Source organism: Artemia sp. Qi Xiang Cuo, chromosome 2 (assembly GCF_049724085.1).
Source record: "Artemia sp. Qi Xiang Cuo chromosome 2, ASM4972408v1, whole genome shotgun sequence".
Lineage (NCBI taxonomy): Eukaryota > Metazoa > Arthropoda > Branchiopoda > Anostraca > Artemiidae > Artemia > Artemia sp. Qi Xiang Cuo.
Window position 1 is genome coordinate 26358236 of NC_142795.1, and position 19503 is coordinate 26377738.

The 19503-nt window shown below is 34.3% G+C and overlaps 1 protein-coding gene across 3 annotated transcripts in view; it reads right to left on the reverse strand.

Moving 5' to 3' along the window:
• Positions 1–9029: 9029 nt before the first annotated feature.
• LOC148955059 (endoribonuclease rege-1-like) overlaps positions 9030–19503 on the reverse strand; it is a 63415-nt gene continuing 52941 nt past the window's right edge. For all 3 annotated transcript variants that reach the window (XM_089108035.1, XM_089108037.1, XM_089108036.1), the window contains exons 4-6: positions 16556–16790; positions 12479–12723; positions 9030–10316 (exon numbers count right to left, since the gene is read on the reverse strand). In XM_089108035.1, the coding sequence (XP_088964161.1) occupies positions 9529–10316; positions 12479–12723; positions 16556–16790 (1268 nt within the window). In that variant the 3' untranslated portion in view covers positions 9030–9528. The remainder of the gene's footprint in view (positions 10317–12478; positions 12724–16555; positions 16791–19503) is intronic.

Here is a 19503-nt window from a genome sequence, read left to right on the forward strand (position 1 = left end):
TTTCAAATTCGCGCTCTCCAACGGGTATCGTAACGGGTACCCGTTCTTTTTTAAACGGGCACCTGTTATTCACTATATTCCATTGAAAAGAATGATTCGCTGCTAAGAATCGAACTGTATTTGCATATTCAAATACCCATTACGTAACGGGTATCTTTACCGGTACACGTTATTATCTTAAAAGATACCCGCTATTATCTTTACGGTTAACTGTTATTCACTAAATTATATTAGGAAGAACGATATATGAAAATAAATATAGTTATCACCTATAACTGAAAAAATATTCTTGCTCCAGCAAGATCGATCTGCCAGCTACTCAAAGACTCGTCAACAGGGAAGCGAAATTGATCCTAAGTAAAATAAGGAGAATTACCTTATTTATGGTAAAAACAAAATTTTGTTACCATATTACATTTTATTACAGTTTTTTTTAATTTCTTTGTCATTAATATCGCGAAATTAGTCTAAAAATAATGTAACAGGAAACCTTCTTTTCTTAACAGTCTCGGGTGTTTTCCTTCAGGTTTTCAGAAGGAAATTTCTTTTGGTTTGAACACAGCTTTAAGCTAAGGTCTAACAGAACACAGTAAATTTTAGGGGACCGTAAACGACCAAATGAATTCGTTATGTGAAGTCCGTCTGGTATGGTTCTGAACCAGAAATTCTCTGGTATTCCTTGAAAATTTACCTATCAAACAAGGCAGGTATTTTAAGTACCTATCTGAAACTGGATACCAATTTCTAAGGCTGTATCCAGGTGGGGTTACCCCCTTCCTCCCTACATCTTTTGTCTGATTCGTAAAAACTGACCAAAAATGCATATAAACAATTTCGGTACTTGTCAATTAGCTGAAACCCATGCGATATATTGTATACGGAAGATGCTGAAGAAAAAAGTCAAACAGTTTTTTTTTTAATAGATAATTGGACATTTATTTTTTTGGGAGAGGGGGGTTTTGGGGTGGGGTAAAGGTACCTAAGTTAGGTTACGTATTTAATATATACTATGCTTTATCCCCGACCCCCCTAATGTGCAAATATATAGCCCAAATTTGTTTCTAAACTATTGTATTTTCATTATATTTTGTTTTAATTCATTAGTATTAACATAACTTGACTTCTTGTATGGGTTCCAGCTTATTAACCAGTACCCTATACCGCAATTTCTTAATGCGTGTTTAATTTTTTGTAAACCTCGGCTTGCGTTCAGTAGCGCAAATTACTTCATAGGTCAGTTTTTCTAAGGATAGAATCTTATAGACGAATCGGGCAAGGGCTCCACTAACTCAAGTATCACCTCACTAGCTCAATATACACTCGATACATACTGCTTCCGTATATCGATCTATTATAAATATAGCTATAATGAAAATACATTATAGCCACTTTTTAAGGGTATAATGAAAGAAAGGTTGAGATGGATAGGCCACGTTCTGTGGAAGAACTATCATAGTTTGCCCAAGGTCGTCCTTGTTAGGCAACCATCTAGGGCTTGACGAACAGCTGGTCTCTCCCGAATAAGGTGGGAGGATGTACAAAAAAAAAAAGGAAAACGGTAACTTCCTGCGAGGGTTAAAGAGGGATGCTTTGAATAGATTGGGAGGGAGGAGGAGCGTGGGTAGGTGTGTTGGCCTCAGTTGGCATGGTGCTGCAGTGAGTTGTTAGTAGTAGTAGTAGTATTAGTAGTATAACGCATAGGTCAACATAGGCCTTTTTCTTTCTTAGTCAAAATTGGTCAGTCTGAATATCCACGGGAAATTCTGATCGGCAAGCATTTTAAAATTAAGGTAAATCATGCCATTAGTGGATATTGATATTTAAATGGAAACAAACACCTTGTCCCTAGCAGGTCATATCTGATATTGAAGCAAGCGGAATTTCGCTGTCAGCAGAAGCATTATGAATCAGCCTTTTCTACATTAGACCATTTTAGAGAAATATTTCTGGAATAAAACAGAGAGTGACCTATGAGTAGCTTTCCCATCAAGCTCTAGCTAAAATGGAAATAGATACCGGAAGAATATGTTGCCAGTGAAAAACCAAAATTATGCGTCTGTATTTTTTTTCTAATTTAACCCATAGGGACTTCCCCTCGGGGCAGGGGCAGATCCAGGATTTTTTTTAGGGGGGAGGGGGGTTTAAACTAGGTTGATCTAATAAAAAAAAATTAGGGGGCGCGCGCAATAAGTCGATCCGGTAAACTTGCGGTAGGAGAAAGTTTAATTAACGCAAACTTGGGTTAATTAAGTAATTTACATTACTTTAGACTGCACTCGGGGGGCGAGCACCCCCAAACCCCCTGGATCTGCCACTGCCTCTTGGTAAAATTTTTTGTTGGCACTCTTGACCAATACACTTCCCTCATTAAAGTGACCCTATATTTAGTGGTCATCTCTATCTTTTGAGTTTTTGGCTAATATTGAATTAATTTATAATTATACACTCGATTTTGAGTCGGTGATTTTCAGATTTAAAATTTCTGCAGGTATTTCATTAAGAGTAGAACTTTGAGAGACAAAGGGAGCGTTGTCTCCCAATATTTTTGAAAAAATAGTAGGACAGGCTTGGGAAATGGGATAATAGCCCGAATTGAACATTTTGAGTGATAAAATAAGCCTTGACCCCCTCCAACAGTATTCAGAGAACGGCATTGCTGTTAATTTAACTCTTTGGCTAAGAAAGCTGACTATCTCGGACATTGATTTGTGATCTCAACAGAAAGTTGTAAGACCGATTGGTACATTCCTTCAAGAGCCCGGAAAGCGATTCCAAATCGGTATCGAAAAAAGGAATTGGCATCTCAGTCTGTCACTGAAAGCCCTTTATAGCGGACAAGATATGACTTCGTCACGAAAAGTAGCTTTGAGTAACTGTTACTTTATTGTACTCGCTTCTTCAACATTTCAGTAGCCAAGGGAGAGAGCGAGAGAGAGAGAGCGCGAGAGCGAGCGAGAGAGAGCGAGCGAGAGAGATAGATCGAAAGAAAGGGAAAGAAATAAAGAAAGAGAGAGGGAAAGAGAAAGAGGGGGAGGGAGAGAGAGAGGTGCCATTGTTAGCTAACATCGTATACGTAATGCTTGCAATATTGCACATTTTAGCCGCACACGCTCTCTAGAGCTTAATGGGTGACCATTTTTATATATTTTGTTCCTTGTTTGTGCTTTTTTTGTATTCTAATAAATTCGTTCTCTCTCTCTCTCTCTCTCTCTACAGATCAAAAGATGAAATGAGTTAGCATTCCTATACATAGGATTAAAATGTGAAGTGAATGGTATAACAGGAACAAATGGCTGTTTATTATATCAATAATATACATTCAACACAATACACGGTATTGTTTTCTGAAATTAATTTCTGTCATTAATTGACAAGAAGAAATATATCAATAGGCTAACCTATCACCCAATAATGTAACAACATTACTTCAAGATAATATAATAAAACGAAATTAGTAAAAACGAAGAGAATAATTTTCAACAATTCAATCAAGTTTTAAAACAAACCCCACAACCTAAACTTGGGAACTATTCATGCATTAGGAATTAGAAGTACGCAATATCAAAGAATATCGAACTATTAATACATCGATTTTCTTAAGCATGAATAGATTATAATGCGTTTTTACCCTCCGCCCTCATATCTATACCCTGGTTCGGCTTTCAAACTTTTTCATGCATTCTGGAAGTAAGTTAATCCACTTCTTCTTTCATTTTTGAAAGTATTTTCTACAAGTGCTAAGGAGGACTCGTAACCGTTACATTTCGAGAAGCTTCAAAACTGGACCAATTAATGGATAGATTTCATAAGGGTCGTGCAAATATTGAGTGTGTTGGAGCACGGCCTATCCGATTTATCCGCTTAAATGAACTTCCCAGATGTAATCCCTAAAAGATAACTACAAAAAGTTTTCCGGCAACTTGTCAACTGAAACGCTATAGACAACTAGGCGAATAATAACACTAATCACGGTTACTTCATTGCAAACACAGCTTATTTACAAACACCTGAAGGTGTGCCACATTTCACAATTACTCTCCTTTTTTGTCCTCTGCATATTATTTCATATATTCTTTCCATTTTTGAAAAGATAGAATTTTTGTTTCATTATGACGTCACTTATTCTCAGTTATCCTACTTTTTCCAGCGTTAGCAGGAATAACTTATCAACAACTAATCCATACCGTTTCAAGAAGTAATCCCTTTTCTCTCTGATTTGTTTATGTCTCGCGAAACACTAAGGATAAGTAATCGGGTTTGATGGATAAGTGATCTTGGAATGCTCGTTATTTTATTTTCTGTACTCCTCTTATTCCATTTCACACGGGGAAGAGGTTGAATGAAATAAATTGTTATTATATTCAAAACACCAAAGACGACATTGTTTAATGTGGTCACTCTTGCATGCAAATTGCACTTTAAGTAGAATTTTAAGTAAAATAGTCCTAAGCGAAGAACAGTATGATAATACTAGAAGATAACAAACCCATGCATGAATAACATAAAAATAGTAAGGTTTTACTATTAAAATAGATTTTCGTTACTAATATAGTAACTTTTAAAATTGTTACTAAATAATATTTGCAACTAGATATTTCGTTTCTAACGTTTTAAAAATATTTTGTTGCTAAAAAAGTAATATTTTATTGTAAACATCATAAAAATAGCAATATTCAGACAAAGATATGATTTGTTATGACAGTTGTAAAAGTATTTGTTATGACTTTTATCACTTATGACTGGCATTTAATTATTTCATTAAAAGAGGAACTGAACCACTTACTTTCATTGGATACAACCATTTTTATGAAAAACCAATGTCACTTTTTCAGTCAATTTGCCCGTATTGAAAACAGTCAAACTGTATACTGAAAAAAAACCCTTAAAACCACTACATATAAAAAAGAAAAGGTACTGAAACCCTTAAGAAACAAGATTTTTTTTCTGTTTTACAGAAATCAAAAAAAGAAAATCAGATTAATAAATCCATTACAAACGCATTTAAAGCTGACAGACTGTGCATTGAAAAAAAAACCTTAAAGTTACTGCATAAAACAAAGAAAAACGTAATAAAGCCCCTTTGAAGAAAAATGGTTTATCTTAATCTTTATGTTTTAAAGAACCGAAAACCAGACAATATCATGATTTAAGCAATGAGAAACGACTAAAATATAGTCAAAATATGAACTGAAAAAAAAGAAGAAACTTAAAGTTACTTTATACAACAAAAGAAAAACCTACTGAACCCCTCTGAAACGAATTGTTCCTTTTTACAAAATCGTTCTGTTTTTCCCATTTATCGGTTTTACAAAACATGTCATAAAATTTTGTTATGACTGAGAATCCTATTATTAATGTTCCAGATATTCGATATTTTGCACCGATATTGATATACAGCTCGATATATTGATACCAGCATCAAATATTGCACACTACTATTACAGATGCATAAACAAAATCGGCATTTATTCACATACATTGAGTTGATTCATAAATAATTTCATAAGAGTAGCCAAAATTGTAATCTTTTCCGATTATGAAACAGGGTTAAGGATGTATATTTCCAAAGATTTCTAGTCAGAAAATTTGAAGAACATAAGGGCCCAATAGAAAGCAGGGAAATAGAAAAAGACAATCCAAGTAAAAAGATGAAAGAGCTCGAGAAATATAGATAATTCAAGTTGAAATATTAAGGAAACTATGAGCCCAGTTGAAAGCAGAGAAGTAGAAACGCAAGCCCATATGAATTTTTAAATATTAAGGAAACTATGAGCCCAGTTGAAAGCAGAGAAGTAGAAACACAAGCCCATATTAGTTTTCCAAACATAAAGCGTTCGTTTTTTAACCTCAGCCCAGCCTAACTTACTTTTATCACGCCTTCTCACGCCTCAAGTACTTAATAGGGCGACTCTAGGAACTCGGCCTCTACACATCCTGTCAATATGTATTATCAATCAAATCTACTCTTGGTTTATGAATTATTTATGAATTGACCCGTCAAAGATTAAAACGACAAACATGGCCTTAATTTAGAAAACTATACATTCACAACAAGACAGAGAGTAAATAGAAGTAACAAGAGTACTTCAAAGTACATAGATAGGAAATAGGTAAAATGAAACTACAGATAAACAGGGCTTAGTCACAAAAAATATTGTCAGCCAAAACTTCAGTATTTTTACTGACTTAATATTTCTCACAAAAAACAAATAAGGTATCAAAAAGGCGTTTATTGGTCTCTCCAGAAATTGCTTGTTATTCCACAACTATGTGCAACTTGATGTACAAATATTAAAAGGCAGGGTATTTGGATTTCCTTTTCGATATCTTTCAGTATTTAAATATCTAGCTGCTCTATCATTGAAGTGAGTAGCAACATCTATGTAGAGTGGAATAATAAATCCAAGATTGCAAACTGATGTTCAAAACTCCGAAACTAGGCGTTATATTTCAAAACTGTATCCCTCATTCTCATTTAATTTGTTTTTAAAAACACTAAAACTTCAGAGTTAATTCAAAATTTTAAAAACGTGAAAAACGTTCCCAATTTATAAGACATTATTGGAGTCAATTTTTAACGCACTTCATAATACAATAACAAGATGTTGAAAAAAAAAACTGTTCAAAACAAATATATAGCAAGAAAACCAAATAAAGAAGTCGCAATGAAAACACAACAAATTATATATATATATATATATATATATATATATATATATATATATATATATATATATATATATATATATATATATATATATATATATATATATATATATATATATATATATATATATATATATATATATAGTAACATAGTAACGTAATGTATAAAATAAGACAATCTACAAAAAAAATACAAAGAACAAACAAGCAGTTCTACCTAAAAGGAAAAAGGACTAGGTCGACTTCAAATCTTCACTTTCACTTATTATTTTCACTTCCTAGAGCTTAAGGCCATATTCATAATAATTTAATTTCTTAAGTATTATTTCCTTTAAATTTGAAAAATAACAAACAAAGTATGATAATAATTTTAAACATATGGATAACCCAGACTTAATCAGTTCCAAAGTCCTTCCCGAAGGAATAATACCTATTTCTGATAATAGCTATGGTAAAATAGAAGTGAGTAACAAAGCAGGCAAAGCAGTTCAAAGTAAAATAGCAAAATAGCTGAAGAGTCTTTACAGCATATGAAATTAAGATGCCTTCAAATTGAGATACATTCAATACAACTAATGAGAAACATTCTTTAACACTTCATGGTGAAGTATCAAAAATGACTATAGATAATCTTTATCTATTAAAATATACCGTTAATTGGACTCAATTAATTGGATTAATAATATACCGTTGGTTCATTAGGTCGTGTTTTTACCCTAAAATCATCTGTAAATATTCTAAATTAGTTAATATCGAGTTACCTAAAATGAGAAGGCATTTGTGGCAAATAAAAACATTTATAAATACATTTTTTTTATCTATAATAATGTAATATAGCAGTGATCTGTCAAATTCAGTGCAGTAGCATTGTGCAGTAGTGCAGTAGACAAATTTCTAAGAAGTGAAGACAAACAGCGACGCAAGGTCGAACCTCAACCCCACGCCCTGAGCACAACATGTATGTACCTTTACTTAGAGGCAAAGAGGCAAAAAATTATATACATACAGCTAAAATTCTATATCAAAAACATAAAAAAAAGGGGGAGGAGAAATAGGACTTGAAAGTCTTCACTGGGAACCAACTATTCGCACACATTCGCAAGCATGCGCTGAAATTTATTTCAAGCTTTGCATAAATATGTATAACTTTTCAAGCAGGGGAAAAAATTGAGGAAGAGAAAAAGATTAAGAAATTTAAGAAAGATTAAAAATAAAAAAGAAAGATTAAAATAAAATGAAAGATACAGCAAATAAAAGATAAATATAAAAAAAGACAAAAGCAACAAGAAAGAGATTACTCAACAATGAAAATAAACTATTGTCAAATTTTCCTAACACTAGATCTATGACGGACAGCAAAAACCTCATATCTGCATTTTTTTCAAAATGTCTGGGTGAACAGAAAATTATAAAAGCAAATTTAGTATTTAGATACAAGGTTGTCCCTGGCCAATAGCTTTGGACTTACGAAGCCCAGTAAAAAAGTTCACCAGTCCACCAGACGTATCTTCACTATATGGACACACAATAGGGATTTTGCAAAAGAAATAATTAAACAGATTTTTGAATGCCACGGTGATGTGTGAAATCTGGAATTTAATCAAAATTACAAAATAAAAAAACAATATCCAATAGGGGGAGAGAAGATTCCCAATTAATTATTTGAAAACAAGATGTTTTATTCGAACACTGTTAAACAAAGTACAAGCTCAAGTAAGACCCAAATTTTGACATGGGAAGTAAAAACAAGTAATGGACATGGGAGGGCTTAAACAAAATCGGTACCGGTGTATTATGCGGGCACTGCTAAAGAAGTCAAGTTTGGTTAATGCTAATAATGAAATGAAGAAAATAAAATAGGATGAATGTATATTAGTTTATAAACAAATTTGGACTATATATTTGCACATTAAATACGTAAAGCATACTATATATTAAATACGTAGCCTAACCTAACTTAGGTACCTTCCCCCCCCCCTAAACTCCAAAAAACAATCCTTTAAATATTGTAACTCGTTGAGAAACCACGGCTTTGCAATCATTTATCTATAGCGGTTTCTTGCAAATACCCTGTTTGACGGGTTTCGTGACTGGTTTCCTTGTACAATATATAGCAGTGCCCGCATAATGCAAAAGTACGCGTATTTAATATATGCTATGATTTACCCCTTTCCCCCCCCCCCTAATGTGCAAATATATAGCCCAAATTTGTTTCTAAACTATTATATATTCATCCTATTTTATTTTATTTCATTAGCATTAACCAAACTGGATTTCTTTAGCAGTGCCCACATAATGCACCAGTACCAAAAAAGTATTTACAAACCGTATCAAAGATTTATATATATATGCATTTTTGTTACTTTTTTACGTGTCAGCCAAATCTATTTATTTTGGGTGGGGAGTCACACCCGGTAGCCCCCCCCCCTCCTAGATACGGCCTTGCATATATATCATATTCAAATAAATAAGTAATCAAATTAACAAGGATTCTTGACTGCTAAGTTCCCTGGATGGGTCCTGCAGTGTGTTGTTACAGCCGGGTTCGTTTCTGGGTTTTCCCGTTTGACCAAGCTAAGTTAAGCCCACTACGCCATCACAAGACTCCATATTCTAATTACATTTAATTATGCACTTTTTAAAATCATCTCCTATTCCGTGCTGATACAGCTATATATCATGGAATAAATATGGCCCATCGTTGGCTTAAGCCACGGCCACTGAATGAAATAAACTTGAGTAAATTTTGCTAAGAAATAGAGTTAGCCATGCCAACCGAACAAAATAAGCTGCACGCGCTATGCCAATGCAGTAAGTCGTACACATTATACGAAAAAGAAATATACCTTCAAAACAAAATTTTTATGGGTTATTCTTAATTAGTTCCATGATAACCGAGGATATTTTCTGCGGGTCAGTTTCCTTTGGAAGTAGAGCCATGGCTTCCTGTACTTTACTTTCCGGGAAAAGAGCAGAAAAATGGAAGTACATTTCATCTCTCACCTGCTGATAGCTCAGTCCAGGGGAATCAGGAGGATACTCAGGATACAAAGGCCTGGAATGCGGATACCAAGGAAGTAGTTTTGGAGTTGATGGCGAAACATTTTGGTCTAATTCAGCAGTACTGCAGCGAAAACTATCTGGCAGTAAGTTCAATTGGGTATCGGAGGTACTAGACAACCTTGAAAACTGGGGTGTATACAGGACAGGCCTTTCTCGGGGCATAAAAGCTCCTGGTGCAGACGCATTTCTGGTAATCTGCGTATGTTGTATTTCGACTGGGTAATAATAGCCAGGTAATGGCCTTTCTGGAGCTATACTTAGCCTGTTCACACCATAAGGGTAGTAGTGAGTCAGTCTTGCATCACCTGCTGGATTCAAAGAGAGTTGCCGTTGAACAGGTCGATGAAGATTCTCATGCTGATCTTGAGAAAGTCCATGCCATGGATGATTAGGAGGTGGTTGTTGCAACATTTGTTGCATTTGATCAACAGGTATTGGCAGAGATGTTGCTTTAGAAGGACTTCTGTTCAGTTGCATGGGTTCGTGTGTAACACCTGTGGCAACAGAATTAGTTCGAGCAAGATTCCGCTTAGCTGGCAGAAGTCCGTCGCATGAACTAGGTTGAGCTGGGAGACTCACGGCCTTTGCTAGAAATAAAATCAAAATGATTTTAAATTTAAAATCCTTTCCAATTGATTAACATTAATTAGACAAATGAACACATTTCATAGTTATAAATACTCTTAAGCAACCATATTAGTATTTTTACGGCGGGGGGGGGGGGGTACATACTTAATGATTACGAATAAAAAATCAATTTAAAAAATTTAGGGCTCCAAACCTAGTCGATAAATTCAAAATAAAATTAGAGCCCATAAGTCCTCAAGAGCCAGTAGGCTACTGCAGCTTTATGATGAAATACAATTTTAGAAAAAAAAAGAATCAACTACACTATGGAGGGACTATATTCATTTATCCGCGGTTCACTTTACTAAATCATATCAAATTACTTAAAGGGCGCAACAGAAGTAACGCCCTTTAAAAAACACCGTAATTTCGTCAAAATCCTGGGGGGGGGGGGGGACAAAGCTGACGCCAAATTTCCCAAATCAAGTAAAATGACAGAGAAAACTGAAAAATAGACCATACAGTAACAAAAAAGGTAAAGACGTACTAAAGAAAACTGACCCGTTTCTGTGGATACTTGAATTATCCAGGCCTATTATAGTTTTGACAAGATTTTTGGAGAAAATAAATTCCAGCTGGGGGGGGGGGTTGCAAACTGGGGTCTGGGAGTGGGCTGGGGCAAGCTGAGGTTTGGGAGAGGCAGTTGCCCCTCCTGTCCCATAGAAAACTACGCCCCTGAAACACATACGAACTTTTAGCAGAAGTAAGATCTGTTATTCTTTTTTTTCTTATCACTCCGACTGTATTTCCGAAAATGGCGCTGAATTCTTGCAGTGTATTTAAACTTCCTTTTTGAATATCTTCTTAGGCTTAAGGGGTTTTCTGCCGTCCAATTGTTTGCTAACAATGTTAGCTAGCAGGTATCTATTTGGACAGCGGAAACAGAATTGTTAGGTAGCACAAATACTTCGCTTTAAATTCTCTAACACATATTCGATTTCTAAATTATATTCTTTAACAACGTTAGAAAAATTGTTCCAAGGGTTAACAGAAGGGTTAATAAGAAATACTTAAAAACAAATATGAAAAATTAAACATGATACACTTACAGCGATCACTTTTTGAGGGTTATAGCAGTATAGTTCAAACCTTCCAATTATTAAATACGTATTTAAATATTAAAAATTAAACAAGAATTTAATGTATTTAATATTTTTTAATATTTAATTTGTTAATCCTGTTATCAGAAATACTAAAACTTACAATAAAACCTGATGTTACAAGACCTTATCTAACCTTAAAAAGCCTTATTTGGCCTAACTTGACCATTAAAAAAGATAATAAAAGTACAAATTTGTTTGCTCCGGGATAATGATATTATGTAGTTTTATTGTGAATGAAATATTTATCTAAGTGTTTTTTCGATACACAAATTCACCCTCCAACTTCGTATAGAAATATATTTATTGATTTTTTTTCTTTTTGGTAGTAGCACACCCGCGCAAATGACGCTTTTGGTGTGCTACCGATTAATTTTGTCTCTGTTGTTTTTTCTTTTAATACAATATTGCCACTACTAATTCAAAATCAATACTTGTCCTATAAAACCTTAGTTGTTTACTCCGATGCAACTGAAAACACTGCAGAGAAGTGCCAGAAAAAGGAACGGTTGGAAATAAAAACATTGGGATAAACATTAGTCAGAAATAAATTTTGGATAAATATAGTACAAAAATAAGTTTTGGGCTTTTATTTTTACTTCACGAAGGAACGAAATGCGATCCATTCCTCTCAATAGGGCACACTCGTCTAGTAATTATGAACTAATTAAACTAAAGTTTTCAGCCTAAAATATGATTGGTGTATTGTCTTTTTTTCCAAAATGGGACAAAACCAGAATATGTATCTGCAACATAACATATACAACATATACAACATATTTAGAGGACTTTGCCACCCTCTACGTGCAACTAGACACTGACGATCTTAAAAAAAAAGAAAAATCTGAAAAAATAAAATATAGACCAAAGAAATGATGCTTAAAAACAAAGCTTAGGAAACATGAACTATTCTTAATTAAGAATCTTTAAAAACAAACTTCTCTCCTAAGTTTTGTAAGGTAATACGTACCCATAAAGACCCTAACATCTAATTGTACACAAAGCAACATAGAAATTCTTACCATTTTTATCCTGCCCTTTAAGTAGCTTCCTTTGGGAGGCTTGCTCTTGTAGCCTTTCAGTGACAGATTTCTGAGGTAGATTACCTCTTTCGGGATGCTGAAACTTGCATTTATTTCCATATGTACATTTTTTGCCGTAAGGACAAGGAGGAGCCGTAGAACTAGCCAAGTGGGGTGGTATTTTCCGCAGAAAGTCATCCAGTGTCGGTCCACTTCTTCCTAGTGGATCATCAGGGGGCATAAACCTGCAACAGAGATTTACTTTATATTTATTTTGTCCATTTTTCCCCTATCATCATAGAATTTATACGTTGATATATATATATATATATATATATATAATAATAATAATAACATTTATTCGCCCACCATCTACAAAAATAGACTATAGTGGAGCACTACAAAAAGAAAAATGAAAAGAAAAAGAAACCAGCTTCCAAAATGATAAAGATACGACATTCATTGTAATTTACGACACTCAAATAAATGCAGGTGAGAAACGCCGTCTATCTAATTTAACTTTTAGCACTGAATTATTTCGAATGCTGGACCAATGTTTGGTTGGCTCTCTAAGACCATTTTTTTCAAGGTGAAAATTCCTATAAAGCTTGGGTATGTACAATAAAAATTTTGCATTTTTACATTAGCATTTTTTGACGTTTTCAGTGTCTCTCATTTACAGCATGTGGGATGCACCGGCGAGGTTATGTCTGCTAAGCCCACTGAACAATAAATCAAGGCGAGAGATTTCCTGGAGTAGTGATTCGGCACTACAGACACATAAGCACATTTATTGGCGGTAGTCGTTTGCTTAACAATTGCTTGTCTAGTTTTAATAATTGTTTCTGCAACAATAATACCAAGATATCTCAGCTCTGATACCGTAAGGACAACATAATTTCCGAGAGTGACAGAATCCCTTTGCGGTGCATTAAAGGACAAAAATTCACACTTATCAATGTTGATAGAAAGCCCGATAGATTGAAAGTCACTTAGGAGTCGATATATATATATATATATATATATATATATATATATATATATATATATATATATATATATATATATATATATATATATATATATATCAAAATATGGTATCTATGTGATGGGTGAAGCTTGCAAAATACACGCATATTAATCAAATCATCCAAATACATACAAAAGAAGATTAGATGTATCCCCCTTAAGAACAAACTAGTAAATGCACACAAATCCGGGTTGAAACTGAAGAAAAAAGTAGACAAAAAGAAGAATAATGTGATTTTTGTGACTAATTTTAATTGTGACTGATTTGAACTATGGAAACTGATTTTAAACGTCAAAAAAGCTCGAAGCAAAAAAAAATTTCTAAACCAGCTTTCTGCGGTAAGAACTTTCCACCAAAACCTGAGAGCAATGAACAAGACAAAACAAAGCGGATTTGGCTATGACTATAATTAGGAAATAACCTAGGGATATTATCTGCCTTTCAGCAACTGCTGAAAAAACCACAGCTAATCGACAAATTAGAAATTCACTAATGATTGTACTAAAGGAATGTTGAATTTCAGCATAGTGCGGCAGGGGCATTTTAAAATCACAAGATATGGACTTAGCACCAAAGAGGATAAAAACTCATTGATTTATATTCCCTGAAACAGAGGGTTACTAGTTACTCTTGAGTAGTGAGAGGGTGTGAGAATTACAAACATTTCTTCCGTAATTTTTTCTTTTTGGCTCATGTGAAGCAATTCTCTGATAAGTGACCTTTGTGGCACTGATAAAGCCAAGACTTTCGATTAAAATAAGTACAGTTCGAATACTTTTTGAGGAGAGCGGCAGATATTAAAAAGTTCAAAATGAAAAACAAATATACAAAAATACCTAGGGTTTTAAAAATGTTGACATATTCTTGGAGGGTTCATGGAGGGTGGAAGAAATTATCAACATATATTCCCCGCTTGCAACTACTATATTTACCAATCTATCTATGCAACACGTCATCTACCTGCTTTTGGAGCCTCATAGTGGCATTAGGGTGGATCTTTTACGAATTTTTCTAACCAGAAGCGTGACTGTCAAAACCACACGAGGATGACCTCAAGGAGGTGCGAAACCTCGACGAAAACATAGCCTAGTAAACAACACCATATTCCCGGAACTTTGATTAATGGATAGTTCTAATGCATTTTGCTTATTTTGATGTTTTTGGCGACTGGGCAACTTCATCCAAGCTAGGTTATTTACAGAGAGTTGCCTTCCAATTTGTTATAAAATATTTGCAGGCCTGAATATATATTGAGTCGATGGTAATAGGCTTGAGATTTTATATCAAGGGCGTCAACACTAGTTGATAGGAGTGTATCGCCAATTGTGGTAAACTATATCAAACAGTTCGTGGTAACGAACTGTAAGTAAGGAGCGACCCGGCTCAATGGTAACCGAAACTCTAAAAAACGGGAATTTGGTACCAATAGATACATCAAAAGAATCAGATTTTAATTCTGATTTCAAATATATAAGTTTCATTAAGTTTAATCTTACCCATCAAAAGTTACGTGCCTGAGAAAATTTGGCTGATTTTCGAAAAAAGGGGGACAGACCCCTAAAAGTTATAGAACCTTAATGAAAATCACACCGTCATATTCAGAGTATCCGAGAACCCTAATGTAGAGGTTTCAAGCTCCTATCAACAAAAATGTGGAATTTTCCATTTTTTGCCAGAAGAAAGTTCATGAATGCATGTTTATTTGTTGTTGTTTTTGTTTTTTTCCCCAGGGTGTTCGTATCGACCCAGTGGTCCTAGACTATCGTAAAAGAACTCTTCGGAACTGACATTAAAAGTTCTAGTGCCCTTTTTAAGTGACAAAAAAAAATGGAGGGCAACTAGGCCCCCTCCCACGCTCATTTTTTTCCCAAAGTCACCCGATCAAAATTTTGAGATAGCCATTTTGTTCAGCATGGTTGAAAATATGATAGAAATGTCTTTTAGGATGACTTGATCCCCCAAAGTCTCCAGGGGGAGGGCTGAAAGTTATGAACTTTACTCAATGTTAACATATAGTATTGGTTATTAGGAAGTATACAGACTTTTTCAGAGGAGATTTTTTCTGGTAGGTGGGGGAAGGAGAGGGTCGGGGGCTATATGGAAGGATCTTTCCATGAAGGAAGTTTTCATGGGGGAAGGGACATTGCTATGAAGGGGGCGCCGGATTTCCCAGCATTATTAAAGAAAAAGATCAGGAATTAAATAAAAAAAAACAAGTTTTTCAACTGATCAACTGATTGTGATTAAGAGGTCATTTTTAAAGAACTGGAAAAAAAATTCGAACTATAGTTTAAAGAGCAGGGTATTGACTAGGGGCGAACCCCCTAATATACGTGTTAAAAATTTATGAATATAGAAGTTCGTTACGTAAGTTAATTCTAAGTTACGTATATTTATTACTAATAAAAACGTTCGTAAATAAAATTAAACAAGTTTCGAGAAAGCCATTTAACCAAATATAATATGCAAATTTTGTTTTAATTATTCATGTACGGTGAGCCAAAATCAAAACCTGCATTAATTCAAAAACGTTCAAAAATTAAATAAAAAAAACAAGTTTTTTTAACTGAAAGTAAGGAACGACGTTAAAACTTAAAACGAACAGAAATTATTCCGTATATGAAGGGGCTGTCCCTCCTCAACGCCTCGCTCTTTACGCTAAAGTTTGACTTTCTCACAACTCTATTTTTTTAAACAATAAAAAAACTTTAGCGTAAAGAGCGAGGCGTTGAGGAGGGGACAGCCCCCTTCATATACGGAATAATTTCTGTTCGTTTTAAGTTTTAACGTCGTTCCTTACTTTCAGTTAAAAAAACTTGTTTTTTTTATTTAATTTAGTGACCAAGAAGGGCCTAAGCTTGCAAGAAGTCTCCATTCAACTAGAGGTCACGGGGACATCTTGCAATCCGGTTTTAAGCCGACTTAAGCGCTTTTTACAAATCTGAGAAGAAGTTATTGATCCTTGACCTCTTCTGATGGGATCATTTCTTTTCTTGAGGCCATGAGAGTTCAATGATCTAAAAAGAATACAAATCAGATTTAGTTACCTGTCACTCACAAATGTATACATGAGTATTCGCTCTTCAACAACCTTCTTAAATTCAGGGGATTCCTGTGCCAAATCTCGATAGTTGTCGTTCGAAACAACAATACCATCATCTTCAGCGGCCGTTTTTAAAATATATCGATCATCGTAGCAAACGATTCTTCGTCCGTCAACAAAACGAGACGGTGTAAAAACCAACATTCCCTCTCTTTCCAATTCCAGTAGTATTTCCTGGTCTATAAATAAAATTAATAACAACGTTAAAATTAATTCATAAACAAAATAAATTAGACACGAAAATGAAGAGTGATACTTTTGTGACGCGTTCGATGCATGAGTTTAATCCTTATCTAAAGTAACAGATGGCGTCACTGGGGGGTTAATTTTTTGGGAAGTGATTTGCATAGGATTATTTCTTACCTAGTTAATAAGTACTGAAAACTTGAAAGATGTATCAGTTTCTTATGTTCAGTTTAAAAGCCACCTTTGATATTTATTTTCGATCTTTTGATTTGAATTACAGTATTACATTTTTTTTCGTATTTTCAGCATGAAACGCTGAAAGTAGCTTTGGAAGTGAATTTTGTCTATATATGTCTCTTTTTTGCTATTTTTTTTAAATGTCTAATTTTTTGCTACAAATTTTTTTGCTAAGCCATTTCAGTGGTTATACAAAGACCGTTTAGCAAAACTGATAAATGGACATATTTTTACTGGACCTTTCAAGGCGAATCCATTCGTCTGTCAACAAAACAAGACGGTGTAAAAAGCAACATTCCCTCTTTCTAATTTCAGTAATATTTCCTGGTCTACAAATTAAAGGAATAAAATATGTTAAAATTGACTCTTAAATAAAAAAGTAAGGAGAATAATGACATTTTTGTGACTGATTTTAATTGTGACTGATTTGAACTATCACTAGGAGTTAATTTTTGACCAGTTGTTTGCATGGGATTATTTCTTACCTAGTTAATGAGCATTGAAACTTGAAAGATGTATCATTTTCTTATATTCATTATAAAAGACACCTTCGATATTTATTTTTTATCTTTTGATTATTTTTTTTTTGTATTTTCAATATAAAACGCTAATTGGCTTTATGTGTTCATGAACCGCTTTACAATTGAAATTATCTATGCATGTCTCAGTGTAGAACAAACGCTGAAATCACTAAATGTTTACTTGATAATTTCGGCGGTTATACAAAAACAGGTTAGTAAAACTCATAAATTGACATACGACTGACATATTGACATATTTTTATTGGACGTTTTACGGCAAATTATTAGCCACAAATTTAGTTTCTGAAAAAAAAAATTGTGATCAAAATTAGGAACTTGAGCATTGAAACTGGACAATTTCGAAACGGAAAAAATGACAGGAAGACAATTCAAAACTGAAAAACTCAATCTCAGTGGCCCAATCTTCCTAATGTTTAGCCTTTCGTAGGATGGATGAAAACGCTGAATATAATTAATCATAACACATTAAATGGCGGGAGAATGCATTAAATTGGCTGATCCAGAGGAGGCGGAGGACCCCCCCCCCCCTAACAAGATTTTTTCTGGCGTCCTCATTTCTTGTTTTTTTTCTGTTTTTCACTCTTTTTTAAAAATAAATGTATCAATTTGGTCAACTGTTAGCGCCCTTGTATATTTCCCCCCCCCCCTAAGACTTTGTTTATTGGCTCACTTTTCGCATTGGTCTTCCTCTCCCCCTCCCAATATTCTGCTCTAGATCAACCCCTGATCCGTTAAAAAGGAAATTTTTCACTTAAGATAGTGTGAGATACACATTTTTATTTTTATCTTGACGTAATAATAATTATAGAATCCTTATATTTTTTTTTATTACATGTGACACCTGTTTTGAATTTGAACAACTTATTTGCGCGACAGATAAGTAACAGTAGAAACAGTAACAAAAGTCAAAAACACCTAAGGGGCGGCCTCCCTCCCCTCTGGATTGTGTCTGCTGGAAATCTTTGCCATTTTCCGAAATTAGTTATTTTTTTCATTTTGTCGTAACATCTACCAATAGTTTTGGAAGCATTACACAGAACTAATATCAAAGTAGCACCGAACAGAAATTTTGTTCAGGTATAATAATTTCTTTTCTTTTCAAAGTTATTTTAGCGTTCAATTCCAATGCGTCGGAGTGTTCATGATAACCTGACACAACCAAAACCACCACGAACACGCACATATGTGTCAAGAACTTTTAGGCTTGCGCCCCTCCCAGATCCAAATCTCGGTATTTTTACAATAATCCAACAATTATAACATTCTTTATAATTCGTATCAGATTAACGACGCTTCTTGGCTACTAAAGTTCCTGCACCGGCCCAGCCGTATGTTGCGACAGTTGGGTTCGATCTCTGGGTCCCATCAATCTCTCGATCTCTGGGTACCAAGCTGAGATCAAACCCATTGCACCACCACAGGGCTTGTTTAAAATTTGGTTTTTAGTCATTTTTTTAATATCCCCTACCAAAATTAAGCTCCGCCTTGAAATTAATTTGGTCAAGAATGCCTAACCAAAAGCTTGTTTGTTTGCATCGCATTAAGCTTTAGATTATCAAAAATCAATTATCAAAAGTCTCATTCTTAGCTTAAATTTGTGTATGTAACAAAAATTTGAAGATGGCTTCATATCAAATTTACTGTCCTAAAAGTAGCTAAATTAAAAGTGACGTTATTAGAATCACCAGCGTGTGCGGCAACGGGGGGAATTAAAAGAAAGCAGACTAAATAAACAATCGGAAGATTTTTTGCATGTGTCAGATCTTTGCTTTTTATTCATTCCACCAGATTAGCATACATTTTCAAGTGCATTTGTGTGCTCAGTTGTATCATCAATTGCACAACTCTGTTAGTGCCACTGAGATGTTCTTCAATTTTTTGTCTATAAGATTTTTGTGTCTTCTTTCCTACTTCTTAAATTTTGTAT